Source organism: Siniperca chuatsi, linkage group LG17 (genome assembly GCF_020085105.1).
Source record: "Siniperca chuatsi isolate FFG_IHB_CAS linkage group LG17, ASM2008510v1, whole genome shotgun sequence".
Lineage (NCBI taxonomy): Eukaryota > Metazoa > Chordata > Actinopteri > Centrarchiformes > Sinipercidae > Siniperca > Siniperca chuatsi.
In genome coordinates, this window is record NC_058058.1 from 27,683,685 (window position 1) to 27,699,844 (window position 16,160).

The 16,160-nt window shown below is 38.2% G+C and overlaps 1 protein-coding gene and 1 long non-coding RNA gene across 3 annotated transcripts in view; one reads left to right on the top strand and one right to left on the bottom strand.

Annotated features, from left to right (window-relative positions):
- The window catches only part of tspan13b (tetraspanin 13b), a 21,143-nt gene continuing 4,983 nt past the window's right edge, over positions 1 to 16,160 (top strand). Inside the window, exons 1-5 of the mRNA XM_044170496.1 lie at positions 1 to 243; positions 4,562 to 4,729; positions 6,213 to 6,293; positions 11,904 to 12,017; positions 12,230 to 12,340. Of these exons, the coding sequence (XP_044026431.1) occupies positions 181 to 243; positions 4,562 to 4,729; positions 6,213 to 6,293; positions 11,904 to 12,017; positions 12,230 to 12,340 (537 nt within the window). The 5' untranslated portion in view covers positions 1 to 180. The remainder of the gene's footprint in view (positions 244 to 4,561; positions 4,730 to 6,212; positions 6,294 to 11,903; positions 12,018 to 12,229; positions 12,341 to 16,160) is intronic.
- Positions 7,056 to 16,160, bottom strand: part of LOC122863783 — a 24,073-nt gene continuing 14,968 nt past the window's right edge. The window contains exon 2 of one of the 2 annotated variants that reach the window (XR_006375086.1): positions 7,056 to 8,076. This is a non-coding gene — a long non-coding RNA (uncharacterized LOC122863783). Of the gene's footprint in view, positions 11,326 to 16,160 lie in introns of both variants that reach the window. The other variant, XR_006375085.1, reaches the window with a different exon arrangement.

Here is a 16,160-nt window from a genome sequence, read left to right on the forward strand (position 1 = left end):
GCATCAAGATCCGTTCTTTCCAGGTTAGAACTACTGCTGAGCGACCACAGATCACAGCGGGGAAGCGGAATTACTGCCTCAGCTGGGTTTTGTTTGTCTGGATTTTATTTCTGGAGCCGAAATATTTATTTAAACGCTTGTTTTAAGGATTTATTGTAGCCTATTTATTTATTGACCAAGATGGGCTGCGCTGGATTCACCTGCTCCAAACACTCCCTTTGCGCGCTCAACATCCTCTATGTTGTGAGTATCCACAGCAGAATTTACCATATGGATCATTATACTGCCGGTTTTATCAAAAGACACAGTGTTTTATCCATCATGTGATCGTGTAAATACACTGTAGGAAATGTCCCGCTGTAAACAACACACTGATGAGGTCAGACACTACTTAATCAATTATTCACTGTGGTACCAGGATCAGATGTTCATTATAAAACAAATAAGAAATAATACATTTTAAAAAAGAGCCTGGTTTCTTTTAAAAGAGGAAACATTTGCAAAGTCAAGCCTTTAAAGCTTTAACTGTTATTTATCTCCATCGCATTTGATGGCATTACAGAGGACGTTCTGACTGTTTAAGCTTTGCCTGCAACCTCTGATAGCTCTTATCATCGCTGGTTTCTCAACTTGAACTAGGTGTGTGTATGACCCCTACAGGTTCCAACAAGGTTTTGGTTGATTTTAGGTCTACAGAGTTGTATAATGTTTTCTGTTGGTTGGTGTTAAGGACATTTTAAATCTGAGAAAATAATTGATGATGTCATAATGATGTCATCCGTGTTATCGCTGATTGCAGGACTACAAATTAATATTTTTTTAACAGTTTGATATCTTGGCCTCTGCTACTTCAATTTTGATCATTTTTTAATCTATCTGTACCAACTTCATGAAAGTCCAATACTTAATTCCTGTAGTACCATGTTAAAGGATAGGTTCACATCAAATGTATCTTAAAACAATACTTTCATATGAACATTGAAAGAGTTATTGGTCGCTGTGAGTATTACTCCTCCTATCCATACTGGCAGTGAAGAGATCCGCCCATGGTCTGGGAAACACAAAGAAGGGATTCTGTACTAAAAAGACTGTAACTTTGGAAGATACCCACTTAATTTGTGTAACTATTAGCTTCAACTGAACTTAAGAATGTGTTTTTGCACAGGATGTGGACTGTAGATTTTGTCCCCCTTCTCTCACATTAATATTGCTTTAGCAAGGGATATATAGGAGGAATGATTATAGCCAACAATAACTATTTCAATGTGCATATTGGCATGTGAGTATTGGTTTAAGATAGACTTGAAAAATGTAAACCTATCCATTAAGTTCAATATGAAGCCGTGGTCAGTGACCTGATGCAAGGCTTAATAATCATACAATTATACAAAGATGGTGTAAACCTTTATACATGGATGTGTATTTTAGGGAAAAAACGTACATGTTACTGTCTGTGTTTATGATAGTAAATAATAACAGAGGGGGTGTTTTGAACCTCCTTTTAGTTACTTAAATCAAGCAACTAATTACTGTACTTTGAGGTACTAATACTTAAGTATTTCCATTTTATTTTATTTTATTTTATTTTATTTATATAGCGCCAAATTCATAACAGAAGTTATCTCATTGCACTTTTCCTATAGAGCAGATCTAGACCGTACTCTTTATAATATTAATTACAGAGACCCAACAAATCCCACCATGAGCAAGCACTTGGCGACAGTGGCAAGAAAAAACTTCCTTTAAGAGGCAGAAAACTTGGACAGAACCAGACTCAATGGTGGGCGGCCATCCGCCGCTGCTGTGTTAGGTTTTTTTTAAATAGTAGAATTGTACTTGTAGTGTTAATATTAATAAATTAGTAATAATAGGAATGACAGCTATAGGAAAAATAATGTCAATATTAGTAACAGAGCCAATAACAACAACTGTAGCAGCAGTTGCCGAACAGGAACACGGGGGCAGCAGGTGGCCCACAACCACAGATCCTAGATCAGCAGTCTAGGCCTATAGCAGCATAGCTAAGGGATGGTTCAGGATTCACCCAAGCCATCCCTAACTATAAGCTTTATCACAGAGGAAAGTCTTAAGCCTAACTGAAGGCTATTTTATGCTATTGTATACTTCTACTCCACTACATTTCAGAGGGAAATATTGTACTTTTTCACTACATTTGTCTGGCAGCTAGTTACTAGTTACTTTGCAGAATAGGATTTTATGTACAAATAATATAATGCATTCGTTTGCATTGTTATAAATGAATGCATCAGTAATAATAATCCAATGTAAAAAATATATGAGTATGATATAAGATAAAATGAACACTTTTACTTTTGATATTTTAAGTATATTTTACTGATAATGCTTCTGTACTTTTAACTTAAATGCAGGAATTTTACTAGTAAAGAAATATTTTCACATTATAGTGTTGCTATTTTTTATTTAGTAAAGGATCTGAATACTATTTCCACTATGAATTATATTTAATGTTGTCACACTGTATGTAGGTTGAAGAGATTTTGAGGGACACGTTATTATTTTTATGGTTTTAAATAACAGATCTGCCTACCAAAATGTATATACAATATGTTTTGTCTTGGCTGTGTGCTCCTGACTCACTCAGACTGTTGGTGGGCAATGTCCACACACACAGCGTTATAAGACATCACAATAAAGCTCCATTTAAACCTAGGACAGAGTTCATATAGGAGATTAAGCTGATCCAGCCATTTGTCTTCCTGATAGGGTTTCATCCTTACAGATTTTAGAATGGTTGAATTGTTTTAGTTTAAGCTGCCTGCAACTAATATTTTCATTTGATATTAAAATCTTAAAATTATTGCAAGGATTATATACACATTACTGCTGTGCAATATCCACTGTCTAATAATCTGGTTAATCTGCTACACTTAACTTGACAGTACTCATTATTGCACTATTACTTATTACTTATATTATTACATTGTATTATACCGTACATACTTATCAACCTCTAAATCCATTTTTGTACTTTACACTTATTTTAGCTTTTTTACTTTATATCCACTTTTGTTCAATTCAATTCCATTCAATTTATATAGCGCCAATTCATCTCATTGCACTTTTCTTTTAGAGCAGGTCTAGGCCGTACTCATTATAATATTATTTAGACCCAACAATTCCCACCAAGAGCAAGCACTTGGCGACAGTGTCAAGGAAAAACTCCCTTTTAAGAGGCAGAAACCTCGAGTACAACCCGACTCAGGGTGGGCGGCCAGCTGCCACTGGCATGTTGGGTTGAGAGAGAGAGAGAGAGAGAGAGAGAGAGAGAGAGAGAGAGAGAGAGAGAGAGAGAGAGAGAGAGAGAGCAGGAGGTAAGAGAGCATACTGTAGCACAACGCAAATTCTACAAAATTCTACATAGAATTTTAAAATAATAATAATGTAATGGTAATATTAATATTAATAAAATAATAAGAGTAATAATAATGATAGGAATATTGATGTTAATAATAATAATAAGACTAATAATAAATATTCTGTGGTTCAAGCCAACACTGACCGTTTACAGCTTTTGATCTGGACCTAGTCAAATGTGGCCTAGATGGGAAAAAAGCAGTGAAATCTCCCTTTTTTGCATTTTCACAAGTAGAATGAAGAAAACAAACAGATTCATAGTCTGATTCGTGTTATGCCATGCACATTTTTTTTGCCCTTGTAGCACCACCTCAACTCTTCTCTCTACTGTAGAGAGAAGAGTTGAGGTGGTTTGAAAGAAAAATGTTGACACCTCTTTGACACCTCTTTCAAAAAAATTCAAAATGGCAAAAAATCTAGTTAGGTGGACTTTAGAGGCTTTTTTGTAGCGCATATTGAGCTGAACTTGTGAGAGAAATTTCAAGTCATTCGGACTTCCGGTGTGAGGGGCGTGGCCTGTTCAAAATTGCATTTTTGTAACTTAATTACAGCGCCACCATTTGGCCAATTGGGCTCATTTTTCTGTGGAAGCACATGCACATCATTTCCAGTTATTGGGCTAAGTTTCGTGTTTCCAGCTCATTCCAGCTCCCGGGAAGATGAGCCGAAGCGGCAGACAACAAATAATAATAATAAATAATTGTAGTAGCGGTTATCGAGCTTGTTATATAAAGACAGATTGATCATATCTAGTAAAGAAGTGCTAACTGAAGCATTTACCATTTACCTAAGGGTGAAACTTCCTTAAGCAGCCTAGTTGGGATGGGGTCTAAGAGATGGCTTAGATGAAGAAATTGTTGAAGTTTGTTGAAGAAGGTTGATGGAAGAAAAGCAGTCAGTCTATCTATTAATGATGATTAGTAGGCTGCTCTGGCATTACGGACGGCTGAGACCAGGTCTTCCCCAGAAAGTCCACCAATTATCTACAAAGCCCACATCGTTTGCTGGACACTACCTCGACAGCCATCACATGCTCATCACGAGCGGTTAGGGGTTCAGATTTTTGCTCACTTTACCTCCTGAGCCATGCTGCCCCTATTACAAATCATATGTGGCTCTGTTACACAATAATAGCATTGAGACTCAGTCTGTGTCTATCCTGCAGATGGTGAGCCTGCTGATGATTGGCATTGCAGCATGGGGGAAGTGGTTCGGTCTGGTCTCCAGTTTCCAGGTGGTGGGAGGCATCATTGGTGTGGGCGTCTTCCTCTTCTTTGTGGCCCTGGCCGGCCTCATCGGGGCCATGAAGCATCACCAGGTCCTGCTCTTCTTCGTATCCTTCCTGTTCATACTATGGCTGTTATCACTGCTATTTGTTTTACAACTTATATAGAATGATAATAAATCATATTTTTGACATGATTACCACCCAGAAAATGTCATGTGGTTGAACTGGATCAGTATTTAAAAAAGGAATTCATCAAATAATTATATAGAAAACCACTGCTGCTGTTCTTTTATGGGTTCTAGCTTCACAAACAGGTTGCATTTTTGTTTGGTTGCAAACTAAATGTCCCAGCAGGTGTTTTCCTTCAGCTGTAAATGACAAAACACCCACCGTGACATCACTGATTAGAATGTGGCCAGGGATTTGTTCTCTGGATAACTAAGTTAGCTTGTTTTGATTGTTGATGATTTAACACAAGCCTGGAGTTTTGAGTTCCTCAAAGCTGACTTTAAATGTATCTGGAGCTAGGGTCAGAGCAACAAACCCTTAAAGGAATAGTTGACACTTTTTGCTTTCTTTGCTGATTTGCTTTCTTTCTGAGAGTGGGGTGAGAATACTGTTTCCCGTCTTTATGTTAAACAAAGCTTACCGCATCCTGACTCCAGCTCTGTACTTAACACACACACACACACACACACATATGAGAATGATATTGATCATCTCTTCTCACTTTTGGAAAGAAAGAGAATAAGTGCATGAACTGTTTCTTAAGCCCAAACCTGTAAAAGTGCAGGCTTATTCACAGTTAGCTATATTGTGGTCATGAGCGCTGATCATGGTTTCAGTTCTTTACTTTTGCTGCCTGTATTTCAAAAGTCCACTGTAATCCAAGAAAACTTTATACAAGTTTATATATTTATATATATAAGTTTAAGTACAAATCAGTCCTGTATTGATTGACTGTATGACTGTATTTACTATTTACAAATGTTAATTATAATGTATAAAATCTATTTAACTATTAACTCAGAATTTTTGTTTTTTTGTTTTTGCTTACAGTATGTTCTGATAGTTGTGCCACCAGACATATTTGGCGTTCAATGTTTGTTTGCTGATTGATGTTGTGAAAAATGAATAAAAATATTTTAATATTTGGAGTTAGAAACACAAAAATTCTAAAAAGAGTATAGAATATTAATATATATTATACATGAACACTATAGATATATGTGTCTGAATTGTCTTTTGTGGACCTTGGTAATGAATTTGCATGTCATGTTTATGAGCCACAAGCATTTATTTTCCTACCACAGTATGCTCTCTTCACCTCAATGTTTTGGAAAATCCATTTTCCATTCATGTATGCATAGGCAATAAGATCCAGAGCGGCATTGTATTTCACACTGTAGTCAGCTATGCAGAGACACAGCTCTATTTCCAGCCTCACAAACTACAGATTTGATTCTACTAATGTACAGTGTCAAGTTTATTTGCAGTGGTTTAGTAACACTGGCTGTAAACAGGATTACAGTATGCGTACTATGTACAATGTCTGTATTTGTTGTTGTTCTTTGACAGTGAAGCTCAGTACATGATCATCCTATTCATGGTGTTTATTGTGCAGTTCTCTGTTTCCAGTGCCTGTTTGGCCATCAACAGAGAGCAACAGGTAAGATGAAAATCTTTAGTTTCTCCTTTAAAGCAGCTTTTAGTTGGAAAATCCATCCTAAACACTGTTAAAAACAAGGACTGGCAGTCATTCTGGGTCCATTTTCTTGTTTAATAATGTGTGTTTATGTATGTGCATTGATAAATAGCAAACATGAGCAACTGTTTTGTACTAGGAAAAAGAAAATGGCTACACCTGCAGTAGCTTTAACAGACCACAATATAATGCAGCTATAAATGTGTGTTTAGACTGAACACAAAGTGAATCTTCACATTATTTGGCCACACAATTTTAGTCACTAAATTGTTTTTGCAGTCAATGTTTATTGGCCTCAACCAGCATACCAACACTGCAAACAAGAGCAATGTGTTAGCTGTAAGCCAGCTATCAATACTCACCAGGATAGGTGCAAATGTTTGCACCTGAAACATTTTCCACCTCCTCACCTCAATTTGTGCCACCTAGGGCAAATTTGTCTATATTTGACTATATTTGCAATCATGCCACCTCTAGAATTTGCTTTATGTTCAGTATTAACACGCATTTGCCGGGAATCTCGTTTGTCACTGTAGGCATATCAACACGCACAAGCTAGCAAGTAGCATGCCAGTTAGGAAACATTGCATAAATGAGAGACCCACAAGTTTCTCCAACAGTTTACGGGACTTTGTGCACAGTAACACATTTTCGTTTGTATCTGAAATTTTGAAGGCAAGGGTCATACAAAAGAGCCCAGAAAATAAAAGCTTGTCTAGATTAAACTTTATGACACATCAATTTTTATTCATCAGCTTTTTGGCAAATGACTACAGAGATTATAGGAGAATTATGCCCTCTTTTACACAGATTTGAACATTTCCAACTTTTGATCACTCCCTGTTTTCACTGGTCAGTCAAGCATCACCTGCTATCCCACAATGCTTTGAGGGGCAATTTACTTGTGTCCCATAGAAAAATTAATCGGGGTGAACTGTGTTTCCCATAGTTCTGCGTTCAGTGGGTCTTAATCCTTATCTTCCTCCTCAAAGAAGACCTGTTCCATTCCACAGTTTCAAATGTGTCACTTATTTGCCGGAAATTACACAACCAGTGTGTCCCACAAAATTGCACGCAAGTTACTTGTTTAATGGTGCATTTAAGCAACCCTCCTCAACTTCAGAAAATTCAGAGAATATCATGTGACCACATCGTTTTTGCCAAATATTTTTGTTCAGGTGGTCGTCACTGGTACATCCATCACATGCAAAGGCCACTGCAGGATCTATGGAAGCCTGGCATAAACTTTTACTGGCAGTGTTTGTTATTGTTAGCTGCCTGGACGTGATGTTTTCTTGGAGCTGTTTAAAGGCATTCTGGGCCGTGTAGGAAATCATGGTAGAGGACAAGGCAGGATCAGAGGAAGTGGCTGCAGCAAAAGAAATGAAAAGACTTAATTCCTGGAATTATTAAACATCCCAGACTAATGCTATTTACCATGGTACAAGCAACCACGGGACATTTTTCCTCTCCTTTTGATTGTTGTCTCAGAGGAACAGTGATGCATTAACCGGAAGTCACCATTTGAAGACATTTATGTGAATAGTAAAACACAGACAAAAACCTCAGAACCCTCAGGGAGCACGACCTTTTACCACTAATTTAGCACAGCTCATCGGCAGTGATGAATATCATCTTCCCTTCTCAGGAAGTAGATTTGCTTGTGTTTGTGGTGTCAGTAATGAAGTAGAAGTGATTTGTGGGCACTGTTTAAAGCTGTGATGACCCAGAGAGCACTCCCCTGCTTCTGCAACCAGAAATAAGACAGAAAAGTGTCACCTTTCTAATCCTATGATTAGCAAATAATGAGATCAGGCCTACTGTACATAAAGTGACCAGGGTTGGAAAGACTACTATAATATTTTTCTCAAGTAAAAGTACTGTAACTTTAAAGATTTTTTACTCAAATACAACAAGCATTATTAGGCTACAGAAATGAAACAACCTGCCACTTTAACAGCACAGTAAAGCATCACAAGGCAACCAACACAAAGATGTATAAACAATAAAAACTCCACAGCGGCTGCAGCCACAAACACACATATTACAGCAAAAAGAGAGCTGCACACGTTGCCTAGCAACATCGATGTTCTCCTCTGGAGAGAGTTGGAACCATCACAGTGAGTTTGTTGTTGTAGCCTGCTCATCTTGTCTGAACGTCATTCTGTGAGCCTTGAGCACCGCAAAGTCCTCCACAATCTGCTCTAGGTTCAACTTCTCTGCTTGTTCATTCTCAAAGCATAATAATCAGTCCACTCAGCCTCTCTGTTCCACTGCACTCCTTAAAGTTTTCAAACATTTGAAAACAAGATGAAAAAGCGCTCTGCAGTCACATTTGGGATTATCAAAAACCGCAGAAAGGCCTCACACAGCTCACTGAAGGTAGAAGTTCCTAAATGAATGTGGAACGTAGAAGTCGCCACTGGAGGATCCACCATGAGTATTTTAGCATTTAGCATGTTAAGAAGATCCAGCAAGCCACCAAGTCCACTTAACCAAGCACCTGTTGGTCATGCAAAATCTTGGTTGTGTCCTTTTTTCCTTCTTTTTTTTTTAACCTATGCCGAGATACATTAATGCTAACCATAACCCATAATGATGTACATAGGGTTGGCCCAATGAGCAATGCCATCGTTGCTGACAGTGATTTAATAGCCAACCCCCCCACCGGTGTTACTGAAAGTGCAATAAAAGCTTTGTGAGTAAAAAGCTATAAGAGTAGTTTATCACTATGACTAGTATTTAAATTTTTTTATAATCTATCATGGTTATGCTGGGATTTTCCAGAATTGCAAGAAGTTTGGAAGGGTCTTGAAAGGATTCAGTGATTGAACTTGGTGTAAGCTGACTGGATTGATTGGTTTTTGTTCACTTTATGTAAATACCATGGTTTTACCTGAAAAATTAGACGAGTCGGAAATGCAGGTGTGATGGCTTGGGTCGAAGCGAAGCGAGGTGGGGAATCTGGAGTGTCTCAGGAAACCGAAAAAGCAAGCAAGAACATGGCTTCTACACTTTGAGCAATATGGGGTATACTGTGGATGGTGTGGATGCAGACAGCAAGTCTGCGCTAAGATGAAGGCTGTGAAGATTTGCGCTGGGTCTTGACAAAGAAGTCCTCTGAGAAGTGAAGTTATCTGAGGATGGCTGGAGGCCAGACCCGGGCTACCATTTAGGAGTTTAGAGAAGCTAAAGTCTGCGAGGTTGTCGAAGTATGCCAGGATGGACTTGCGGGACCATTCGTGGACCCAGGGAGTAGCTTTGGCTATTAAGGGATAGATTTCAAAGACAGTGGAGGAAGTGACCTGGCATTCACTTGCGAGCCCTGGGGCCATTCTACTGGCTGAGTGTGGGCGGGGATAGAGCAGGAAGAGGCTGGGTGAGACGGGGCACCACATGTTGAGCATGGTAGGGCTGCACAGGTGGCGAGGATGCAGTAAATTTCATTGTCAAGTGTGCCCCGGCATGTGTCCTCTTTGGCCTGCTGAAGATGGGCTGAAGCTTCAGAGGCAGAGCGGATGTGATATGGTAGAACCATTGCCTCCAAAACGGAGGCCAGATTAAGGATGATGACCATGTAATTGTCCATTTTCTGCCGGTGGGTGGGAAATTGTGAAGAAATATGTCTCTGAAGAGATAGAAAGTATAAGCGAACTCTGTGGGTGTTCTCTGGAACGGGTGGGTGTTCTCCCTTTCAGGTAGAGACACCCTTTGTGTCCTTTGAGGAATCTGTCAGTAGGTGGTTGACGAAGGGAAGGCATGATGAGGAGAGCAAGATCTGTGTATGTCTATGATCTGTTGGCATAGACTGGAGGGAACTGGAGAAGGACGGGTGATAGAAGAGATAGGAAGAGTTTGTATGGAAGGAACTAGGTGCTGTGTGGGCTGTGGAGGAAAGCTGGGCACCGGCTGACGAGAGCTGCAGGGACTGGGAGACAGAAGATCCTGGCATCCTGGTGCCAGAAGCCCTAGCTAGAGTTACTGTAGCTGCAGCAGTTGCTGGAAGTGGGCGGCAGGGGGCTCTGGCACCTTGGCGTTGAATGCCCCGACTAAAGCCAGCTGCTGTGTTTGCTGAAAGTGGACCGCTGGGGGCGATGCCAGGAGCCCCAGCTAAAGCAAGCTGCTGCAGTTGCTTGAAGGTTGCTAGGTTCCCCTGCTAAGGCTTGCTGCTGATTGCTGGAAGTAGGCGGCAGGGGGCGCTGGCATCCCGGTGCCAGATTCCCCTGCTAAGGTTGGCTTCTGTGGTTGCTGGAAGGATGGCGGCAGGGGGCGCTAGAATGATGAGAGGTGGTTGGTGATGACTCCCATTATTCATTGTTGCTACCCATTCTGCTGTCTTGAGCTGAAGGATAGAGGTGAACTGTCCCTTTAATATGGGCGCTGGCGTCACAGTGTCTTGTTGGGGTGTGCGTGATGATGTCACCCAGAAGGGCACTGTGTTGACGAAACTGTGGGCATGACAGGCTGACATGAGAGTGTTGGAAAGTTTTGCTTTGTTGTCTGTTTTGTGAAAAACTATTCCTTTATCTTTTACTGTTTTTGTACAGTATTTATTAAAGAAGGCTGGTCGTTAGGGGGACCTTGCTGGAGCGTGGTAACGCTGCGACCGGCTACGTGTTGTGAGGCCGTAGTGGTCGAGACGATGGTGGGGACTGGAGTTGTCCTCAGAGGCAATGGAGTCAGAGAACTGCAGCGGCGGCGGTGATGCACTATTCTTGAATTCCTTTCTCTCTTTTCTGCTGAGGGAGGTGGGCAAGGAAGAGACTGTGTAGGGGTTTGCTGGACTCACTCACTTTGTGGACGGCTTTTGGATTACGGAAAGCAGGGAATGCCGGGAGTGGTGTGATTGAGGTGTGGTCCTGCTCCTGAAACTCTGCTAAATAGTGCCAATTAATAAGCTCATTGTCCTCCAAGTCATGTCTCCTCCCATGGATTGTTTCTGCCTGAATGCCATCTCCTACAGCTCCTAACATGTTAGGACTCCTCTGGAGCTCTCCTAAATATTAGCACAGATAGGAGTGATTTCCTAAGTTAAGTAAGTGATAAAATGCTTATACTCCTAGTCCTAAAAGTAGGACCAAAAATGTGTCACTCTGCTGTAATGCAGCCATACACTTTACATTTTTTATGTTTTTGACATCATGCTTTTACATTTTGTCTGATATTTGTCAGTTTTTTGTCCCCTCAATCACCTATATTTTGTATAGATTGAATGAAAAATAGACATAAACTTGAATATGATTTGACAATGATATAAAGCCCTTTGCTACTGGAAGGTACATGTCAGTTTTGTAGTTGAAAGACAAAAGTTGAAAATGGCAATTGAAGACACTTTACCAAAGGCTGCATGAACGACGCAACTCATATTCTGCCACTTCCCTAATGTTTTGGCAAAAAACAAAACTAAATTAGAACCTCTTGTGCTATATCTTTTAAACACTTACAGTATTGCAGTGTGGAATAAACACGTCAAAATGCTGTAACTGATTCAGTAATTTACACATGACCCCTAAATGCGAAAATGCTGTCAAATGATCAGTAATTCTTCATGTTGCTCCTGTCTTTATGCTGCAGGATCACCTGTTGGAGGTGGGCTGGAATAACTCTCAGAGCACTCAGAGGGATGTGGAGAAGAGCCTCAACTGCTGTGGCTTCAAACAGGTGGATCCCAACCTCACCTGTGACGCTGTGAGTTTGGATCAGTCATCATGAAATGTTTCCTGCCCCATGTTACATTTCTGTATGTTAAAATAAACTAATGGATTCTCAGTTGTTAGGATTTAATAATTTGATGAATAACAGTAAAATTCATTTTGAAATCATAAAAGCTTCTAACCCTGCTGTCAGAAGCATTTGCTTGATTTTTCTGTCTAAGTGTTGTGTTTCTTATTCTCCTGCAGGCTTGTTTCCCCAACCACTCCTGTTTGCCCTGTGCAGATAAGATCCAGGAAAATGCTGGAGAGGCTCTCCACTTCGTAGGAGGGATCGGACTCTTTTTCAGCTTCACCGAGGTGAGCCATCAAAACTACAACACTGGTTGTTAGATGCTGTGCACAAGTATTAGCATTAGTAGTATTAGTAGTTGCAGTATTTGTAAAAGTATTAGTAATAGTAGTAGGTGTAATTGAGAAACAACAGTAAGAGGAGTAGTGACAGTTATAGCAATAATGGTAGATGTTGGTGGCGGTAGAAGTAGTAGAACTAGTGGGAGAAATAGCAGTCAGTGGCGCAGTGGCAGTGGGGAGGACTGGTACAATATTGAGCCTTGCTGCAGGCCGAGCTGACAGAAAACTTTAGTAGACATCTTCAAGTAACAAAATAGGCATTATCATTGTTAAACACACTTAACCAAGCCACCAAGTCCACTTAACCAAGTCCACCAAGCAGCAAATTAACAAGGACAAAAGAAAAATAAATAAATAAATGAATAATAATAAAAGTAAAAATAAAAATCAACTTAACTTTACTATAAGGGGGTAGATAGTCTTATTGCACTCTTTTCCATTTTTTAATGGATTTAAAGAACATTTTCAAATAATTTTTAAATGCAACAAAAGTTGGAGTAATTTAAAAAAAATCTACATTTACGGTTATAAAATGTACCCATAATCAAAATATAATTACACAAAATTTCAACATCTTTGTTTTGCATAAAAGCACCAAACTTAACCATACGATATTCAAAGACAGGTATTACATTCTTTGCAAGTAACCCTTATGCATCCTTAGACCATTTTTCTACATTGTCATTTTTTTTTTTGACAATTTTGACTGTGTTAATGCATATGGCATAAAATTTGGCAAAGGTGTGAGGTTTTTTATTTTATTTTGAAATTTCAACCTCAGATCCTATAACATAGTCAATAATACACGGTAAAGGAAAACTGTTATACTGGGTGTATTAGGTGCGATAACGGTATGATTAAAACCCATTAAAACTGCGATTTTTGATCCCACGGAGGTTACAACATAAAACCATGCATTCTGTGATATCAGGCTTTCATTACGGAGTCCTGGCTCCAAATTTATAGTTTTTACTATTTTCCACCATATTGAGCCATTTTCCCTATATATGGCCTATGGGGAAAATACATGGTATTTTCTGCGTGTCCTGTGGGGGCGCTATTGTTGTATAATGGCACCAAAAAAGGAAATGTTTGAAATTGAAATGATGTTTGTTTGTTGATATGGATGTCAGAGAGTGGTGTGTGTAAAAAAAAAAAAAAAGTGTGTGTGTGTGTGTGTGTCTGTGTGTGTGTGTATCCAGCTATGTCATCATTGAGAGATAGAAATGACAAATCGCAGAAGTTAGAATTTCGCTCTTTGAAGATGTGTGTGTGTGTGTGTGTGTGTGTGTGTGTGTGTGTGTGTGCGTGTGTTTGTGTTTGTGCATATGTGTGTGCGTGCGCATGTGTGTGTGTGTGTGATTTGTACTACAGGGGTGCATGACCTCATGAGCCAAGAGCAAATGGTTCTCATGGCATTTGTTTTCATTCGCTCTGTTTCATGTGTCTTTGCTGTACAGAGATAAAACGTGAGCTTGACTTTGATATAGAAGTGCAAATTCCCTCTATAATTTCTTCTTATATGCTTGCAACACACACCTACACAGAGGCACATACACACCCACACATGCACTCCTTCAAGTAATAAAAACATGGGGCATCTTGCAGCGCTTCAAAGATGCAGCTGTGGGTAAAATCAAAACAAATGCTGGCTTTGTTTTTGAGACCATCAGTGAGTTTATGCAACTATAAGTATATCAAGCTTGAGGGGATATTAATTTCATACCTGGCAAGATGGAGAAAAGATCTTTCACAGTGCAGGAAGTTATGGATGCAGTCATGCAATCCAAAAGCGAGGAGGAGCATGAGGAAACTAAGAAGGACTCAGTAAAAGGAAAACATTTTTTTTTTTGTCCTCTAATGCACTGAGTGTGAGTTGTTTGTTTTTTTAAAATCTAACACTGCACAAAAAATAATAATGTATAAAAATCAATGTTGTTGTTAATCATTGACATGTCCCAGGCTGTGATAACCCCCCCCAAAAAATCCAGTTTGCATTCAGTATATGGAGCATATTTCATTTCTTGCGTTTTTCTCATAAACAACAACAGTGGCATCATGTAAACAAATTGACAATTACAGGGTTAAAATCCTGAAAATGAATGAATATTTAATTGTTATGATCAGGACTGATGTGGGTTAAAAAAAATAAACTAATTGAAAGTGGAAAAAAATATTTATATATAACATTTTTATGGCAGTTTTTTGACACGGACATTTGTCCTCTATGCATTTGAGTGTGAGTGTTTTTTTACATCTAGGACGGCACAAAAAAAAAAAGATTCATAAAAATCTATTTTGTTGTTAATCATTGACATATCCCAGGCTGTGATAATCCCCCCTAAAAAAAAATCCAGTTTGCATTTAGTATATGGAACATATTTAATTTTTTTGTTTTTATCATAAACATTTACAGTAGCATCATGTAAACACATTGGCAATTAAAGGGTTAAAATCCTGAAAATGAATGAATATTTAATTGTTATGATTAGGACTGATGTGGGTTAAAAAAATTTAATCAGTGAAAGTGGAATTTTTTTTAATATATAATATTTTTATGGCAGTTATTTGATACGGACATGTTTTGTCCTCCATACTTTTAGGTGTGAATTTTGCTTTAAATGTCACACTGCACAAAAAATAATAATGCATAAAAACCAATGTTGTTGTTAATCATTGACATATCCCAGGCTGTGATAATCCCCCCTAAAAAAACCCAGTTTGCATTTAGTATATGGAACATATTTCATTTTTTGGGTTTTTATCATAAAAATTTACAGTAGCATCATGTAAACACATTGGCAATTAAAGGGTTAAAATCCTGAAAATGAATGAATATTTAATTGTTATGATCAGGACTGATGTGGGTTAAAAAAAATAACTCATTGAAAGTGGAAAAAAATATTAATGTATAACATTTTTATGGCAATAATTTGATAGGTACATTTTTTGTTCCCTAATGCACTGAGGGTGAGTTTTTTTTTAAATCTGGCACTGCACAAAAAATAATAATGCATAAAAATCTATTTTGTTGTTGATCAATGACATATCCCAGGCTGTGATAATCCCCCCTAAAAAAGTCCAGTTTGCATTTAGTATATGGAAAATATTTAATTTTTTTGTGTTTTTATCATAAAAATTTACAGTAGCATCATGTAAACACATTGGCAATTAAAGGGTTAAAATCCTGAAAATGAATGAATATTTAATTGTTATGATCAGGACTGATGTGGGTTAAAAAAATTAAATCTGTGAAAGTGAAAAAAAAATGTATGTATAATATTTTTATGGCAATAATTTGTACAGTACATTTGGTGTTCCTAATACATCCAGGGTAACCTTTAAAAATTGCTGCTTAAGGGGTAACCACTCATGCATTCTGTCTCAAAAAAGCTTAACAATATTACAGGTGTAGAAAAGATGTTCCTGAGATACAATATCCTTTTGACAAAATGTACATACATTACTATTCAAATTAAACCTTACTCTTAGAATTCACTGCATGGGTAAATATCGTAAATTGTTTTAAAATGAACCTCCTTCATTTTAGGTAACAAAGGAAATGACAAATATCTAGTTTAATTTTGATAGTGTCTACACTTGAAAACCTTTGGAATAAAAAGTTTATTTTAACAGGAAGAGGAAAACATTCTTTTGTAATTACTGATCTCAAGATTTTATATTATTACATTTATCATCTAAGAAATTATAATTGTCAATAAACAGTAGCACATGTAAGTATTACAGAAGAATATTGTTGCATTTT